This window comes from Ornithodoros turicata, chromosome 2 (assembly GCF_037126465.1).
Source record: "Ornithodoros turicata isolate Travis chromosome 2, ASM3712646v1, whole genome shotgun sequence".
Lineage (NCBI taxonomy): Eukaryota > Metazoa > Arthropoda > Arachnida > Ixodida > Argasidae > Ornithodoros > Ornithodoros turicata.
The window spans coordinates 66166091-66183797 of record NC_088202.1 but is presented as its reverse complement, the minus strand read 5'-3'; the positions used below and the strand labels follow the sequence as shown (position 1 = coordinate 66183797).

General features: G+C 47.0%; 1 protein-coding gene and 1 long non-coding RNA gene across 3 annotated transcripts in view; one reads left to right on the top strand and one right to left on the bottom strand.

The window, feature by feature from the left end:
- LOC135385521 (uncharacterized) overlaps nt 1–17707 on the top strand; it is a 310261-nt gene that overhangs the window by 250391 nt on the left and 42163 nt on the right. The gene's annotated exons all lie outside the window — the stretch shown is intronic.
- The window catches only part of LOC135385520 (signal peptide peptidase-like 2A), a 50095-nt gene continuing 41282 nt past the window's right edge, over nt 8895–17707 (bottom strand). For both annotated transcript variants that reach the window (XM_064614876.1, XM_064614875.1), the window contains 3 exons: nt 16110–16187; nt 11699–11853; nt 8895–9326 (listed from right to left, as the gene is read on the bottom strand). In XM_064614876.1, the coding sequence (XP_064470946.1) occupies nt 8949–9326; nt 11699–11853; nt 16110–16187 (611 nt within the window). In that variant the 3' untranslated portion in view covers nt 8895–8948. The remainder of the gene's footprint in view (nt 9327–11698; nt 11854–16109; nt 16188–17707) is intronic.

The following is a 17707-nucleotide window of genomic DNA, read 5'->3' as shown; positions in this document are numbered from 1 at the left end:
AGTTGTACACGGACAGCTGGGCAGTCGCCCACATCATGTCAAAAAAGGATGCTAACCGTCGATTTGCTCGCATCGTGATGGATCTTGCGGCATACAACTTCACAGTCCACCACACGCGCGGATCAAACAACGCAGACGCACTGTCCCGAATACTACGACAAGTAAATGCGATATATGTACTGCATGTACTGCAGCACACATCTAAGAGAAAAACAACTCGAGGACGATGACCTTCGACACATCATCGACGGTTTGGAAGACCCAGGCAGAAACAGGGACATAACCAACGCCGACTATGAGGTTGTAAAAGGCATTCTTATGCACGTGTCACACGACGGAAGGTCAAAGAGACGTCACACAGTGGTACCTCTGTCACTGCGCTCTCAGATTTTGAAGACATACCACGGCGAAAATGGACACGGCGATTCGATGCGCACGAGGGTGAACTTACAAAAGAAATACTACTGGAAAAAACATGAACAGTGACATAAATAATTATGTCAAGACATGCACAACGTGCCAGCGCTACAACCATGTAACTGGGATTCAACAAGGAACTCTTAAGTCCACGACTCCCACGTGAGGTTCCCTTCGAGAGCATAGCTATGGACCATATCGGCCCGATTAACACGTTTGATGAGAGCAGATATATCATCACGGCAGTCAATGTGAACACTAGGTTCATCATCACACGGGCTGTACCCGATAAGTCGACAACGCACATCATACGTTTCATCGAGAAAGACATTGTTTGCAAGTTCGGCACACCAAACTGTGTCACCAGTGATAATGACAAAGTGTTTGTGTCTAGCGCCTTGCAGAACTACCTGCAGGATCGTCACATCAGCCACACCTTAACAGTCCCATACGCACCACAAACAAATGGACTGGTAGAAATGGCGAACGGAACGATGCTTAAACTGCTTCGAAAAAACATAAAGGGGACATCAATAACTGGAGTTCATACCTGCAAAGAAGCACATTCGACTTGAACACCTTGTACCATGCAGGCATCAAGCAAACACCGTTCGAGCTTATCTACAACTATTCTCCTCGAAAACCGGTGGACAACAACAACTTGGGCGTTGTATCCGACATCTCCGCCGAGGACATAACCGCTCTACGGGAAGCAACATCTGAAGACTTAACAGCATACCTGCGCAGCATGAAAAAGCGTTACGATGAAAAGCACACGACTCCCAAGCACCAGGTAGGCGACAAGGTATAGTACGACAACGGAGTTCGTGACCACAAGTTGGGTCCCAAGTACGAAGGACCATATGTGATGCTAGACGCGAAGAGCCAAACATACACAGTATCTCGTATACTCAATGGCGGTACAGATACACGATTAGCAACAGCACGCCAGCTCAAGCGCTACAGTTTCCGCGCGCCAGATGACACGGCGAATGACAGGTCAACATCAGAAGAGACAGGTAATGTCGGACAGATAACACCGGAAGCACAAGACGCCCACCAGGAGGCACCAGAGCCAGAAATGCATGGGCCAACAGTGTCAGCAGAGGACCCAAGGACACCAACACCAAGAGCATCACGTCGGAATATACGTCCACCGCGCTGGCTCAGGGACTATGTTGTGGGTGACTGCGAGGACGCAGAATTTTGAAGCCTGGTGGTGTTAAGAGCTTAGCCGAGTCCTGGTATCAGCAAGCAACACTGAAGAGAGATCACGTGAGAGGAGAGCGATCATCGCGATCGGCAGGACGCCGACATGCAACAAACTTTCGAAACGCATATGTAACTGAAGAATTCACTTAACGTGAGACGATTACACTTGTTTTCGATTTTCCCAACGACTCTGGACGGCTAACAACACACACAGGTGCAGTCCCACATGTCCATATTGTTCGTCACTCATACGCAACCACATTCTGCAGAGAAAGAAAACGCCATTCAGCTAGCTGTGCTCCACAGCTCTACCGCATGCGAATGTGAACACAAGCAGGCACAACCTTGAAAGCGCAGGACAAGAAAGTAAGAAAACTCACCCCTGCTGAAGTCCAGAGAACAAAGGGACGCTACAACAGCGCTCGTTGTTACGCTTAATGCCATCGTTCATTGCACTGGACAGGATGCCGGAACTGCTTCGTTGACTTCAAGATTGCAAGAAAACATACGCGCGACGCTGGGCAAGAAATTAACTTACTAAACTTCGAAACAGTTCTGTAGCCAGCGTGAGCTTAAAACAGACCACCGGCGGGCGAACAAGTTTGAACACTGACCCAGTGTTGCCACACCCGTCGGAGGAAAAGTATGGAGATCACTCGTTTAAAAGTATGGAGATTTCCGTAAAAATCTGTAGACTGCAGTAAAACATACAATTTGCTTAATTAACATCGTTTTTAGGCCAGGATATTGTGCGTTTCGTCGCCTGACATTTTCTATTTCGTTTTTTGCATCGAAACAACGGAAATATGTGATGGCAAACGTTATTGGGAAGCTGCGCTGAATGGATTGGCTCTCCCGGGTTCAAATCCTGGTGCCGGCTGTAATGTCTGGGAAGGACCGAGCAACAAGTCGTCATGCAAACCGCTCTGAATTAGCACACCACCACCACCTGATTGTCGGTGCCATCGTCGGTGCATCAAGAATAAGAAAAGATCGAGTATCATCATCAGACAAATCAATACATGAGCGACCTAACCATGATGATTAGTAGCTACATCGTGTAATTAAGTGCTAACAGCCTCCGTGCCACGAGTGATACAAAATATCAGATATTATATACTGACAGTCATATACTGACACACCACAAAGCAAGCATTAAATTAAAAATTCGTTGTATCCTTTTTGTTTCACCCGAGAGTGGAGCATCGTGAATCGGGTTCTCGTCACACCTTTTTTAACGATTGTTCGAAGATCTGACAACATAGCGTAAACGCAGGCGGGCTGGTGCATGAAATCCATGAAACGAGTCTGAGCTTGCTAACGAACTTTGTGTACGTTCGTGTATTTTGTGTATCCCATGCTCAGGCTTGGTTCATCACGGAGTCAAAAAATCTGTACATTTCAGAAATAATCTGTAGATCTGTAGATGTTACCGGAAATCTGTAGATCTCCATACAAATCTGTAGATGTGGCAACACTGCTGACCGTTGTGCCCATGGAGGTAAGAAACTAAGGAGATGCCCTAAGCGCCTCTCCCAATGCAAGCGAGCGTGCTGTGACTCGCGCATGGCATTGTGGTTAGTTGCCCACACACGTGACCCATAAACGTCACGGCAAGACGTCATAAAACATGGCGTCCTCCATGTCCGCGGCGTATCTTACCTGAATACAGAGACGAGCTGCGGCCGAATAACTTGTTTCCGCTTTCATAACATATTTGGAGTTCGAAGTTATCACACCCGTTGAAACACAAGATAGATAATATCAGTGTGGAAGCAATGGATCACTAAATCGCTAGAAGATATACGTACGTCATCGTGACATTGCCTGGCTTCTCTTATGTTTTGCTATTTTGCTGCGATTTATCACGCGGCAAATGTTGAAACAACCCATAACCTTCAAAGTATTGTGCGAATGGACTCCTTGAAGGTAAGGCGTTTGCTGAAGATGAAGTTTGCTAAACTTCAAAGCCTCCGCGCAGACCGCCGAAACATGTGAGGATCACGTGACCGGGCAACTAGATGGGCGTGGTATTGCCAGGAGCGACCGCTAGAGGGGTCCCACGGCCTTCCGATCTTTTAGCCCTCTCCTTAGTTTCTTACCTCCATGGTTGTGCCTGCGCCCTGCGTTGCGCCGCTAGCGGCGCCCTCTGCCGACGCCTTTTCCAAACTCGCACCGACGGCTTCTTCGCACCGTTTTCGTCTCATTGCAGCACCAGGGGCGCGAAGCTGTAGTAGAAATCTATTGTAGCTGAAAACTCACGTGACCTCCGGAGCTGGACCAATGACTGAGGACTAGCCACCCTATTTTTTTTCTTATTTGATTATGTCGCGAATGACGTAAATGACGTGTCATCCATTTCTCTCTCACTAGTTTCCTCCTGTCTGCTCTGCTTCCCATCTTCTTTTGTTGTTCCTTTTTTTCTTCCGTTCACTGTTTTTTGGTTCGCGTTTGTCGGAATACAGTGGGAGTTAGAGGAATACGACGGAGCCGTGGTTGTTTTTGTCACATGAAGGATTTTATTGATCGACATAGGGTTATGCAAGCAAGACGTACACAGCATGACTGCGGTAATGAAAACAACATGACATTAATATTACTCCGGAATTTGCATGAGGAAGCCTGATAATGTCGGACTGCACCTGGCAACGACTGCGACTGTCCGTTTCTTCACCGTACACGTTTTCTTAGTGTCAAGATCTTCCGGGATATCGATGATGCATTTCTAGGAATCATTGTCATCGCCTCTTAGAACATGCACTAAAATACACGCAAATACTGTACAAGAGATGGACGATCCCTGCCACGACAAATGAAGACAAAACCAACTTGCTTTAACATGCTGCGATGCTGCTTCCCTGCTTACAAGTTCTAACTTCTTAACTGCCACTCACCACTCTCGCCCTCTGGCCATTTGAATTCAAATTCAAAGCAACCGCCGTACTGTGGCGCCCTCATAGTCATTGCGTCGGCCATTGGCCACTGCAGCTACCTTTTCTTCCTTTTCCTTTTTCAAATTATTTAGCTTAGTTTGTCATAGTTGGAATACAAGAACAGTACGAATTGAAGTTACAGCACATATTTTATCGCAGATATGCAGCTGGATAAAAAGCAACAAAAAGAGCTCCATGCATATGCTAAAATTGATCAAAGTAATAGATCAATCAAAACCAGAAGGGTATATGGCAAGAGTGGACCTTTCCCTTATGGGATCGCAAAGGGGATGCTGCCCAGCTTGACATCTCAAGTGGGTTAATTGACAATTCTGGGAGCAAAATGGTACCCATGAGGCTCCAGTTGGAACTTCTGGAACAATCCAAGGCCAGAGTGGTACCACTGATTTCACCAAAGTGGAATCAGCTACCCCACTTGGGGATCCAGCTGGGACCATCCACATTGAACTGGAACCGTTCCAGGACCATCCAGATCAACTGGAACCGTTCTGGGACCAGTCCACATTTTTGCCTGGGGAGTGGCTAATGAGTGGCTCTCTGAATTATGGACCCTATTGGGTATAAATCCATAGACGAGTGACCAGTGAGTGGCTAGAATTATGGACCAATGAGCTGTATTGGGTGGAGAAATGAGCAGAAGTGACCAATGAGAGGCTAGCCAGCTAGACCAATAAGCAGTTGTGCTGTACCGAATAGAGTTTGAAATCAATTTCTTGTGTGCGTGCATGCGTGTGTGTGTGTGTGAGAGAGAGAGAAGCCGTTGTGGAGCGCCCGCATCCTTGTATATGTTCGCCTTTGAATCTCAGTACTGAGTAAAGCCATAATGTATGACAAGCAGCAGGGTAACACTGATAAGAGTAAGTGAAACACAGACAGGATGGGACACGATGCTAACTTTCAACTAGGTTTATTGCATCACATGATAGTCATTTTATAGTAGTTATACCACAGGAATCGAGCCTACAATTCGAAAGCATCATATGTGCCTTACCCTAATCAAATCTAAGAGACAGTTTAATTATCAAAAAACCCAAACAAGACAGTCATGAAGTATGTACTTAAAATCACCAATCCTGTCTGTGTTTTACTCACTCTTGTCAGTGTTTCCCTGCTGCTTGCGATACATTATGTAATGGCACCAATTACCCCGCATTGTTCCCGTAGTACTGAATAAAGTTCTCAAATAAATTTATCATGTCTGACTGAAGCCTTGCCCAGTGGGTGGAGGCTATGTGGAACTGGCTTACAAATGCCAGGTGCCTATGAGCGATAAATGCAGGTGAACGCTAGTCAATCAGCGTTTAGTAGGCTTAGAATGGACCAATCAGCATTAGTAGGCTTAGAATGGACGAATCAGCTTGAAAGTCGCTTGGAAACGTGATGGGGTAGAACTAGCCAATCAGCTATCTGTAGGTTTGGGATAGACCATTTAGGGGTGGAGCAATTAACATAAAGCGGCTTTGCTATGCTTGCAAGAGAGCGATCAGTAGGCTTAGGATCATAGATACCTTAAGGAGTATGCTAGAAGGAAACCTCCAAAACTGTGGCGTACGGGCTAGGGGAGCGCCATATTGAATCAGCTACTGTTGTCGCGGCACATGCAACAAAAGAATCAGCAAAGCACACACAAAACGTAATGTCAAAAACTGTTTTTGGAACAGTAAAACAGAACCCTAATCCATGAAACCCAAAGATTTGAAAGAAATAAAAAAGCAGATACGAAGGAACACAGACGTGACAAGGACCCCACATGGGGACGCAGTCTCTGACGCTGCCTTGACCAGCAGGACCAGCCTTGGTTACAAGCTTGGAGAGGGGCAGACAGTGACAAAATTCATAGCCAACGGAAGCAGCAGAGCAAGTGTTGCCAACAGTTGTCGGGATTGTGCCTGCTTTCACACACTAAAAATATGGGACGTTCCCTCGGCTGATTCAATATGGGTGCCTCCGAGTGCATACATTGAAAGAGGGAAGAGCTCCGTTCAAGTTCTTTGCTCTCCTTTGATCCTCCTCCCCGTCTTTCCCTCTAGCCTCTCTCCATCTCGATCAGTAGGCTTAGCATGGACTAACAGCGTGAAGGGGCGGAGCTACGTCAACCAAACAGACGGGTTAGAACTGGCTTGCGTTGGATTCAAACTGGATTGTGCTGGATTAGAAGTGGATTGTACTGGAATAGATTCGGCGCGCGTTGGGTTAGAATTGGATTGTCGCTTGTCAGGCTAAGCATATTACTACTGATGATGAGCGTAACATGTGTTCCCAAACCTACTAGACCGGGTAGCTACCCTAGGGTCACGTGGTACAACCGTGTCACGTAGTCTGTCCAACTCGGAAGTAGGTTTAGGAACGCACCGAATATACATCCAGAGCAACCCATGGCTCGACAGCCAAGCCTCCAGAAGGAGCAGAGATAGTTTATTTCCCAAGCCATCAACAGTTCGACTGTGTTTCTCAGATCGCTTGCAGATGATTGCAGGTGTCCGGGCGCTTTCGCAAACGCATCCAGGAACGAACGCTATCTAGAAAATCAAACGTATCGGAGAAGTGGTACTGTGCAGTAGCATGCCTTTGACTCTACATAGCAGTACTTTTGCTGGCTCAGGTTTTCCATAAAATGGAAAATTGTGACTGATGCCGGGCAATGAACGCCGTCGGTAAGCGCTACTCACTGACAGTTCCTTATCGTCTCGATCAACCTGCTCTTCTTTCGTTCGTTTCCTCTGCCAACGCAATTCGCAGAAATGGTGTGTAATAGCCCTGTCACATGGCAAGTTGAATGTCATCCCCCCGAATGCCGTTCGCACTGAATGACATTCGTTCCGCGTCATACGAAGAAAAGAAATGGCAATACATGCGAATGGCATCCGCCCAGGGAATGAGGAAACACATCTTTTTTTTTTTTTTTTCATTTTGAAATTTTTTTCTCTCGCACTGACAGTATACCCTCGCAGTGGAGAGGTAGCAAAATAAAACGACGATAAACCGTTTGATGAAATCAAACACGAATGAAAAGTTGTAGTTGTTGTATAGTTGTAATATTTTATCACGTATTTGGTAACATTTGTCACAAAGAAATTAACACTTGCAACTGTTTTTCGAAGAACTACTCTTGTTCCCAGCGCCAGGTTGCCAAGTGCGGTTCAGGTAGACTTCTTACTTGTCTCTGTTTGTGATACTTAGCCCACAAAGCGTGGTTGAAAACGCAACGCTTTTGTAAAATAATCTAATGTTTCGCTAGTATGTTCCGAGAAGCATACATAAAATTATAAGTAATGTACCTGTATAATGCTTCATATACGTTTGGCCCTGATGCCTTCATTATCAACAGTGACATCATTTGCGAATGGCGTTGTTTCTTCTTGTAGCGCGATGCAATACAAACTCATGTCTAATGCGACTGTCATTCGCTGGGGATGCCATTCAGTTTGCCGTGCGCCAGGGGTGTAAGGCAAATGACATTAAAGAGAAAGAACGCAAGAAATATGTAGGACACCTACTGTGGCAACAACAGGGTAGTGCACAAATGAATGCTACGTAAGCAAGCAGCGCCATTGTGCTGTTATATAAACGAGTGAATGTATACGCAGGGTATATCGGGATAAACAGTCAACGTGTTGTCTATAGACAATTAATGCACAGCACTCACTTCCCCGTACGTCCCCAAAAAGTGGTACGCCAAGCATACGTAAGTAAAGGTCACTTTTTGAACCCCACCAACATGCAGAACGTGCCGAATTTACTCAGATTCATCATAATTGAGTGATATTCACGATCTATACTATCGGAAAAAAATAGAAAACGGAATTTGGAAACCTAACCCCTTATTTGAGTAAATTCGGCACCTCTTCACATTGGCGGGGAAGTGACCTTTACTAGGCATATTTCATAGTTCAGTTCGCAAACATGTACATAATTAAGCTTACGTTTCATGACATTCACATCAGGAGGTGGCAAAAACCTAGTAAGAACAAACGCCGTTGACCGTGAAAATTCAATGTTAGTGAAAATTCAATGACACGTTTTCTGGGACACCCTGTATAAGCTCGCGAAGGAATTTTCTATCAGTGATCCGCAAGTTGATGGTAAGAAAAGCTAACGCTCCTATTCATGGAATTCGCTCCCATTCATCCCGAGCACGATATCCCATATCCGAGCACGACGGAGACAACCGGTAATTCAACCGCCAACGGTAAGCACTGGGAACACTGGAAACAAAAAAAAAGAACCATCACCGTCCCAACTTATTCTCCATATAGTCACGCTTTTAATTTATTCTTCTAAATATTTCACTTTGTTAATATGGGCACAATGTACTGCTCCCAAGTTTTTAATTCATCATCCATCAGTATTTCGGGTCGACCCGTTTTAGAACGTAGTCATTCCTTCTGGTTTCTGATTGTTATCATAGTAACCCGATAGTCTTTGAAGCTTCCGTTGCGGAGGCTTCCTTTTCGCTGCACAGTCGTCTCCTTGCCCTACTGACAAGTGTCTCCTGGGCGTGTTTCGCTTCGTACTACGAGACTCTTCAACGACGAAGTCGGGGCCAAGGGCACAGAATGCCTGCGCAGATGTGCGTCGCGATGGTGAATTGGATATTGGAAAAGAAGTTGCCGGAGAGTTGCTGCGAGATCTCGGTAGAGCCTCCTCCCTCGGTGATCCCTTCCTGGAGGAGTCTTGTGGACTTCTGTTTGGCTCGACATTGTCAGAATCAGCTTCGCTCTCGCTGCTCGTTGGTGACGAGATCTAATGGAGCAAAAATATTCTTAAGAATGAATCAGTACTTGCAAGGCGGCAAACACATAATACAACGAAAACGATGCATAACAAGAAAAGTGAGGCTATGCCAATGAAAAAATTGAAGGAAAAGACATTCCAGTTAGTTTGCAAAATTTTCATTTCCAATTAATCATGTTGTCAACTTATCAGCGTGTTTCGTTAAATAAATCGGAGATAAGTAATCATGCTGAGCTTACGATGCCGTGTTCCTCCTGTTACGAGAGGTTTTATTTAAGCTTTCCTAAGAAAGTGTTGTAAAGAAATGAAAGTCGGCATAGCTTCCTACGTACGTAAGTTGGAATATTGCTCCGCTGCATTAACAAGGATGGAGTCTTCCCTCCTGTGCAGTGCAAACATAAGCCAGGTCGTCTTGCTGTGTTTCTTCGCCGTTTCTCTGATCAAATTGTCCTTGTGCTCAGGCACAAGCGGATGCTGCTTGTTCGCAATTACACTACCTTGGTTACATGTTGTTTGCATTGCAAACTGTGGGATAGGACAAGCGCAATGCTTGCCCACATCACGCTTCAAAATAGTACTGCTCTCGGCGCTCCGTAGCTAAACCTCTTTCCCGCGGAGATAAGTTACCCCGGGAACACGTTGCAGTTCAATCCGACGATGTCAGTTTGTTAGGAACAGGCTCCCCCCCCTCCCCCCCCCCCCCATTTTCTTCATGTTCGAGGGGTGTTCAAGTCAAACCGGGACTTTCTGTCTCCTGAGTGTACGAATGGCTCGCGCTACTTCTTTTTCGTCATTTTCACACGCGACAAGCCTCCGCGTTCACCACATGGTGGTTCAAAGTTTGTGCAACACACAAGACACGTGCTGGATAAGATGGCCGACAACGAGGTGAGCGCGCACATCGAACAGCGAATTGTCATGAAGTTTCTCGTGAATGAAGGTGTAAAGTCATCTGAAATTCACAGAAGACTTCAGGCTCAGTATGGCCACGATACACTTAGCCGCAGCAAAGCGTTTGAGTGGTGCAAACGGTTCAGAGACGGCCGTACATCAGTGCAGGACGATCCCCGCCGGGACGGCTCAGAGCCCAGTGTCAGAGTTCCTGAGAACATCCAACTTGTGGAGCGCCCGATCCTCAAGAACCGACGGATAACATGTCTCGAACTGGGTCGAAAGATGGACCTTTCTGTGGGAACGTTGAACACTATCATTCATGAACACCTCCAGTTTCGGAAAGCCGGGTCTCATCACCAAAGGAGTCCTCCTCCTACAGGACAATGCACGCCCGCATACCGCACATCTCACGACAGGCACCTTACAGGAACTTGGCTGGGAGTTGCTGCCACATCCCCCTTACAGTCCAGACCTTGCCCCCAGCCATTTCGATCTCTTCGGTCCACTGAAGGCGTTCCTTCGGGGGTGCCACTTCGGCTGCGACGGCGAGGTCAAGAATGCGGTCCGATCATGGCTGCTACGCGCCCGTAAGGATTTCTACGCTGCTGACATCCAAGCCCTCGTGAAACGCTGCGACAAGTGCATTAGTGCAGATGGAGGTTACGTTGAAAAATAAAACTAATTTCTCGCCTCCAAGTTCATTTTACATTTGCGAAAAATGTAAAGTCCCGGTTTGACTTGAACGCCCCTCGTATATAAACATATTTCGATTAGTGAAGACTGTCAGTTGAAAGTTAGCAGTCGTCCTGTCTTCGTTCGTTGTCCGCGTCCTTGTGCTGCTTAGCCACGATGAATGTACACCAACTACCCCGCCTCCACACACTGCTCCAGGCTTAGACCTTACACAAGCACAATACAAAACAAGTTTTGTTGGCATTGGGGCATTTCTGAGGTTGCTCTTTATTGTCCAGAGGTTTCTTGACGGCGATATGGAAATATCAAAAACCTGTGTTCAATTTTCAATACTCTGACTAAAATACAAAAAGAGGAACGCAGCTATAAATTGTAATTTTCATGAATAACTTGGCACCATTACTGTTGTAAATGGGTACGTATAATGGGGCAGAACACACGCGTAACAGGAAGCTATCTTGGCTCACTTGGTGACACCGATGAAGCTGAAGGCGCACGTGTGGTTGAAATCGATATCCAGAACAGAGAAACGTGACACGGACATTATCACATCATCTGATTTCCCGGAAAAACCTTAAGAGGTGATCACCATGCTATACAATGCACTCTTATAACTTCTCTACGACAAAGGAGTTCACCTGGTGAAATGATTCGGCTCTGGTAAACAGATAGCCTGCACATAGTAGTGGCTGAGACAGTAAAGTGCAAGGAAGGAACAGAACACTTAAACCTCGCAACGGCCAGTCAGCATAATTATTTGGTCCATTACATTTCTAGTCCTAAAAGTAACTGACCGGAACTCCGTGCCATAACTCTCGCAAATGTCCTCTGTACCATGCCTGGCAGAAGGTAGGAATCAGTGTCGCTGGTATGAGGTAGATGAGGGCAGGCTGAGCCGTTGCCATTAATTCAAGGGCCACGAAAGCCGTCACCAAACCGATGCCATAGCCTGCACCAATGAAACACTTCACCCTATACACTACAGACCACAGCAAAACACTACAAACTACAACAGCCAAACACTTCAGTCATACGTCTTGCGTAACTATTGCACACTCTTTGTTTCGCTTTGAACGCTCTGTGGCTCCAAAGCGCTCAGTTCAGCAAAGTCGGAAACTGGTGCTTATGAGAGTGGTTCGAAAGCTGAGCGCTGATTCGCGTGACCTTAGTTCTACTCCGCTCACAACCTTGCCCAGTCAGACCGTGCGAGCTGAGCAATTTGTCAGCCATCATGAGTGTCGCTTGCATACTCCATGAACTGAAGTTCGGATGCGTCAACTCCGTGCGTAGAAATATCTTATCTGCCGCTTTTCGTTCTGTTGAGAAACAGGACATCATTCTTTCAGTCTGTTTTGAGGTACCCAGACGAGGTCTGGGTGCCCTGGATGATTTTGATGAATACAGAATCTGACTATGACGTTACGACGCAGTTCATCCGCAGCAGATATCGGAAAATCCTTCTTACTCATCGATTCGGGAGTCAGCATACTAATATCGTCTATTTCTACAACGATAATACAGAAAATGGTTTCTTTTCGGATTCTTACTGCGTCATTATGATTAGTGAATCATAATGGCTAGCAAAGAAAAGTTGCACCAAGTTCCCAAGCCTGTATGAAATCTCCCTATTGGCCGCGTTGAAACATGAACGTAAAAAAAAAAAAAAAAAGAGTACTCCCTTAATGCGTACGAAGCACGGAGTAGCGAACGCGCGACTTTCATTGAAGTTGACTTCCACTGCTCGAAATCTCCAAGCGCTCTGCTGTGTCCTGCTGCTGAAACATGCCCTACGCTCGAATGAAACGAAGTATCAATACCTCCGGCAAGGACGTCATTCATATGTAGGAAAGTAGTGCGCGTAGAAGAAACGCCTCAGCGTGCATGGGCGCGCGGAAAAACAACATAACACGTCGCCTGAGTGGCCTCTCTCATGTTTTCCTTGTGTTCAAGGTCAGGTTTCTTATGATATGAAGTTTGTCTATACCAGGCTAACCTGCATTTATCCCGCTTTATTAGTGTACATAGGACATACTTGAGAATGTTGAACTGGAACTAGCGCAGAAGCATACTCTCTCTTTACACTAGGATTGACCAACGGTTCGAGCGTCGGGTTACGATTTAGATTTACGATCTAGGCCCTGTTATTATAGCAAAGATTCAAGGGGTCCCAAGTCAACTTAACCGTTTCAAGGGACGGCCGGTTCCGTTCCAGTTGAACTATGGTGTGATTTTATTCCTCAATTACCACTGACCACAATATCGAAAATCCCCCGTGAAATACTGGCCCAGTTTGACTGCTGCTCCATGGGGTGCATGACATTAGCAAACTCCAGATAGAAGAGTATGCCGCAATTCTCTCTCTAGGAACAGGCGAAAACGTCATTTTCTCCGAGCATGGCGTTGACAAAAGGGATGCCGCGGCCGTGCGATACAGACGAACAGTCACGGAAACAAAGCCCCTCTGCGTGCCGCCCTCACTCTCTCGGGAGGTACGTCACGGCGATGTCGTTGCTGCCGGATCCTCCACAGCTGCGGAAGCAGTGCTCCTCTTTAAAATTCGTCTATTTAATATCTCAGCACTTTTTGAAGAAACAAAAAATGCCAAACAGTTTCTCAGGCCGATTGCGGAACATTGTGGTATATGTTTCACAGATGGCTTTCCGGATGCAACCTTTGCTTTAAGTAACAACGACATCGATTTTAGAGAAGCCGCAAGAAATAGAGTCACTTTTTATGTCCATGAGAAAACGACCTGGAACACACATGGCAAATTGGAGTGGTCGATCCGAAGCGGCGTTTTTATCTCCGCACGGGAGAAAGTTGTGTTTCACAGAAAGATTCGGACCAAATTCGCACGTTTGAACGTTCGTTTGAGATCTCGCTCCGCGATGGAGATTTGGAGAGCTGTTTCTTGCTCCGCCAAGAAACCTCGGGTTCAGTCGGAGCTACAACGAATCACCATTTCCATATCTTCCGACATCCAACAACAGCACACGCACACACACAATTCAAGCGCAGTTGTATTAACAGGACAGGTAGATACGGTCTTTAGCGGCTGAACCTCTCACTCTACAGAATATGGCATACGACAGGGGAAAAGCAAGTATAAGGCTGCGTTCACATGGGCCAACTCGGCAGCTCCAACCACCGACCGATTTTGAGTCTTCTGATTCCACGATATAGGGCAATATTCTATTCACAAATAACGTTTTGCTTCTGATATTTCCTTGCACTTTTCTCCGAGAGAAATGTGTACAAGGCTCCGTTCTTTACCAAACTGCTCATAATTCATAATGGATTCACAGGAAGCGCGGACAACCAGAAATTTAATCGCCATTGGGAACAGACTTCCGCTACGTCGCTCGCGTACCCACGCATGTACCCACAAGCATGAGGGAAGGAAAAACAAGAGCGGCCGTTCGAAACAGATGTCCATGAGACCCCGCTGGTGTCAAAACCGCCACTTCCTGTCCGCAACGCGACTTGATTTTCAGTTTCGGCTTGCGTCGCTTTCTTATGTTCATCCCATGTGCCATCTTTTATACACGTATTGTTATATCTTTACCTTCGGAGAACACCCGATTCACCCGGATCCATATGCAAGAATGAGGTCCCCGAACAAGAACGACTCTGCAAAGTTTCATCGCATTTAGGAGACGCATACATATTTTAAAACCACTCCCAACTATATAAAAACTCGCTGGCTCTCCGCTGTACGCAACCTCTTCCGTGACGTAATGCCTCATTTCCGAACGAACGGAAGCTGCCGTCTGCGCCTTGTGCAACACCCGGCTATATGGCTCCGGTGCGACCGCGACTGCGCGGCATTCTCCTGCGAAATGACCTTGTAGTCTGGCTGACCTTGTCTGAAAACGGATGCTCCACTTCTGAAGCGCGTACGCCGAGGTGTTGGTACGACGAGCGACAGTCATGGAGGGATGACGACATGATACACACGAAAATGGCGCTTATTTTGCATGGGCGAAACCAAAACCGAACGGTTAAACGCATTTAATCACAGTGTTTTGTAACGCCCAGGACTGATCCAAGGACTGAAACCGGAACGGAATCGATAACCACTTGTAACCGAATTATTTTCGGGAACCGTAACCGGTACATAACCGGAAATTCTGATCACCCATGAACCGAAACCGTAACCGGAATCGAAAAGTACAATTCCGTTTACCGATTCACAACATACGGTTCACATGTAGAAGGATACTGGCAAGCGAACTTGAACATTAGCCCAAACTTGAACATGGCCACTTCCAGCCACTCCCGTTTCATCAACCTCCCGCCCATCATCCCAGCCTCCCGTTTTCATCAAATCAGGGACGAGAACGTTGTCGCTCGGGATGATGGTTGGCTAGGACCGTGCTATGTGGTGAAGCTCTTTTTTTAGATTGCATGGAGCGGTATGTGGTAGGGCACCCCTGTGCTCGAACCTGTACCTCGAATTCTAAGTGCAGTTTGTGAATGATGCGGATCCCCTCTTCTTTCTCCGGGCTATGCTCCAGAAAACGCGTGCCGGAAAAACGTCACGTATAGGTCCTGTGCCATCTTCTCGTTGTGATTGACCAGAACACCACCAACACTATTTTCGGTCGGCGACCGACCTGCGTGGCTCAGTGATGAGCGCGTTGGCTATGTCATGTCCAGACCAGGAGGTACTCGGGTTGTGCTCGGGAGGTACCGGTGCTGGCTGTGCTGTCCGTGACTTTTCCTGGGTCTTCCTCAGACGCTTTCAGAGATATCTCAGCACAGTTGCCTTTACAGGTCTGCCCAGGACACACATTCCTCAAGAGCGTTAGTCGTGCCGTAGCCCTCCTCTGTGATGCCGACAACGGCGAGCATTTTCATCACCACAACTGCCATCGGTCGACGACCGATTCGGAGCTACCCTGGTAGGTTGTACTCGGTAGTGTCGACGGACTTGAAGCAGCTCCAAAGTTGACCATATTTCCGGAGTAAGGCGGACCGTGTTAACGCAGCCTAATGCTTACCCATAGTTTTTTTGTTCGCTTGCTCATCGTGACGTCATCTTTTAAGTTTGTTACAAAGTAAGCTGCCCTCGTCGTTATTAATGTTTTTATAATTGTCTACTTTTTCTTTATTAAGTCAGGAACCAGTCGTCTTGTATTCCGTCGATATTAATCGGAGACCTAATGGTACCCCCACCAATACAGATACTTTGTGTTCACTTACCCATGGTAGCTACGAAGTAGTAGTAGTACCCACCCGCAAACAAGCGGTCAAATCCGTGGCAATAGGAAACCAGAATGCCTGCAAAAAAGTGAAGTGCTACAGTAAAAATCATTAAATCAGCGGCGACAAGGAAAGATGGCCACGCACGCACTCCTATATGAAATTTTTGTCAGCTGTCGATTTCGACACATTGTTGCTCGTATGTTCATTTTTATTTTACGGGAGAATTATGAGAGTAATTAGGACGAAAACTGTGGCGCAAGAGTTCTTAGGGCGCCCGCGATCGAACAGATAATTTTTGTGCGGGGGGAGGGGTCTATTTCCGCTGGTAAAGGCAGGAAAAGGACGGCTTGCTATTCGTTGGCAAGTAATTCCTTAGTGCGTAGTCAAGTTGTAGTCAAGAGTCAGGCGAGGTGGGGTCAGAGGTCCTCCGCCGTCCCACCCACAATGTCACGGGCTGCTGAGGAGACCGGTATCCCGCAGGTAGTTCAGAAGCGCTGCGGTTATACCACCGCTGCGTATACTAAGTAATGATGCAAGAAAGATGTTCCGAGGGTAGTCAGGCGAGACTTGAGCGTGTCGCGGAAGGTCTTGAAACGGTGGCAGTCGCGAAAAGGTGTCGAATGTCTGCCTCAGCGTTGCAGGTAGAACATAAGGGGCTGGCTTACTAGTACATTTGAACAACAGCGACAGAGTGCGGGCGACGTTGAGGTGGAGCCGGTGGATAACAGATTCTTCCCTCCTTGCGAGACGACTGCAGATCCTTCGTTGGGTCAATGGAACCCAAGAAGGGGTTGATCTTGGCAGCGTCATTGGCAAACAGCTTCGTTCTGGCAGTGAGGGAGCTGCAGATGGCAGGCAGATGTCGAGATGTATATTCTACCAATCGGCTATAATGCATGGACACGTTTCGCCGCGGCAATAGCGCGGGTATTCCCGTGGAGGCCGACATGGCTCGGAATCCATTGAAACCACACAGTGTGGTCCGAGGACAGGAGCTCATTGTGCATTACGAGGGTCATGGAATGTTCGTCGCAGACGATCTTGACAGAGTAAGATACCAGGGGGCTTAATCACTTGCACGCGTTAGCAGCTAACGAGAGGCGGGGCACTCGTCGAGAACGGCACGTATTAAAACACGTGCACGGCGCTCTTCGCGCGATACGTGGAGGGCGTGGGATACGTCACGCGCAATGTGTCACGTGCACATCTTTTTGAATTTCCCGCCGCTCGTTATCTCATAACGACCGTAACGACGATGAAGCGATTAAGCCCCCAGGTTAGCTAGGACAGCTTTGCAAAAGCTGCTTTGCTGTCAGCGAAGCACAGGGCGGAGAAATAGAGATTTGCTTCAAGGCGGCAAGTATAGCAAAAGATCTCAGCTTCTACAGACGACGTTTTATAGGGAATCAGAGACGCATTCTCGAAGTCATCGCTAAAGACACAGTATGCCGCTGTCGACGAACCTTGCCGCACTGACCCGTCAATGTACACTTCCGTTCTATGGCTATGGAAGGCATGAATATGGGACAGGGTAAATTGTCCAGGGTAATTTTTGTGAGACTGCGGCTCTATTGCCTTATAGTACCTTTAACATT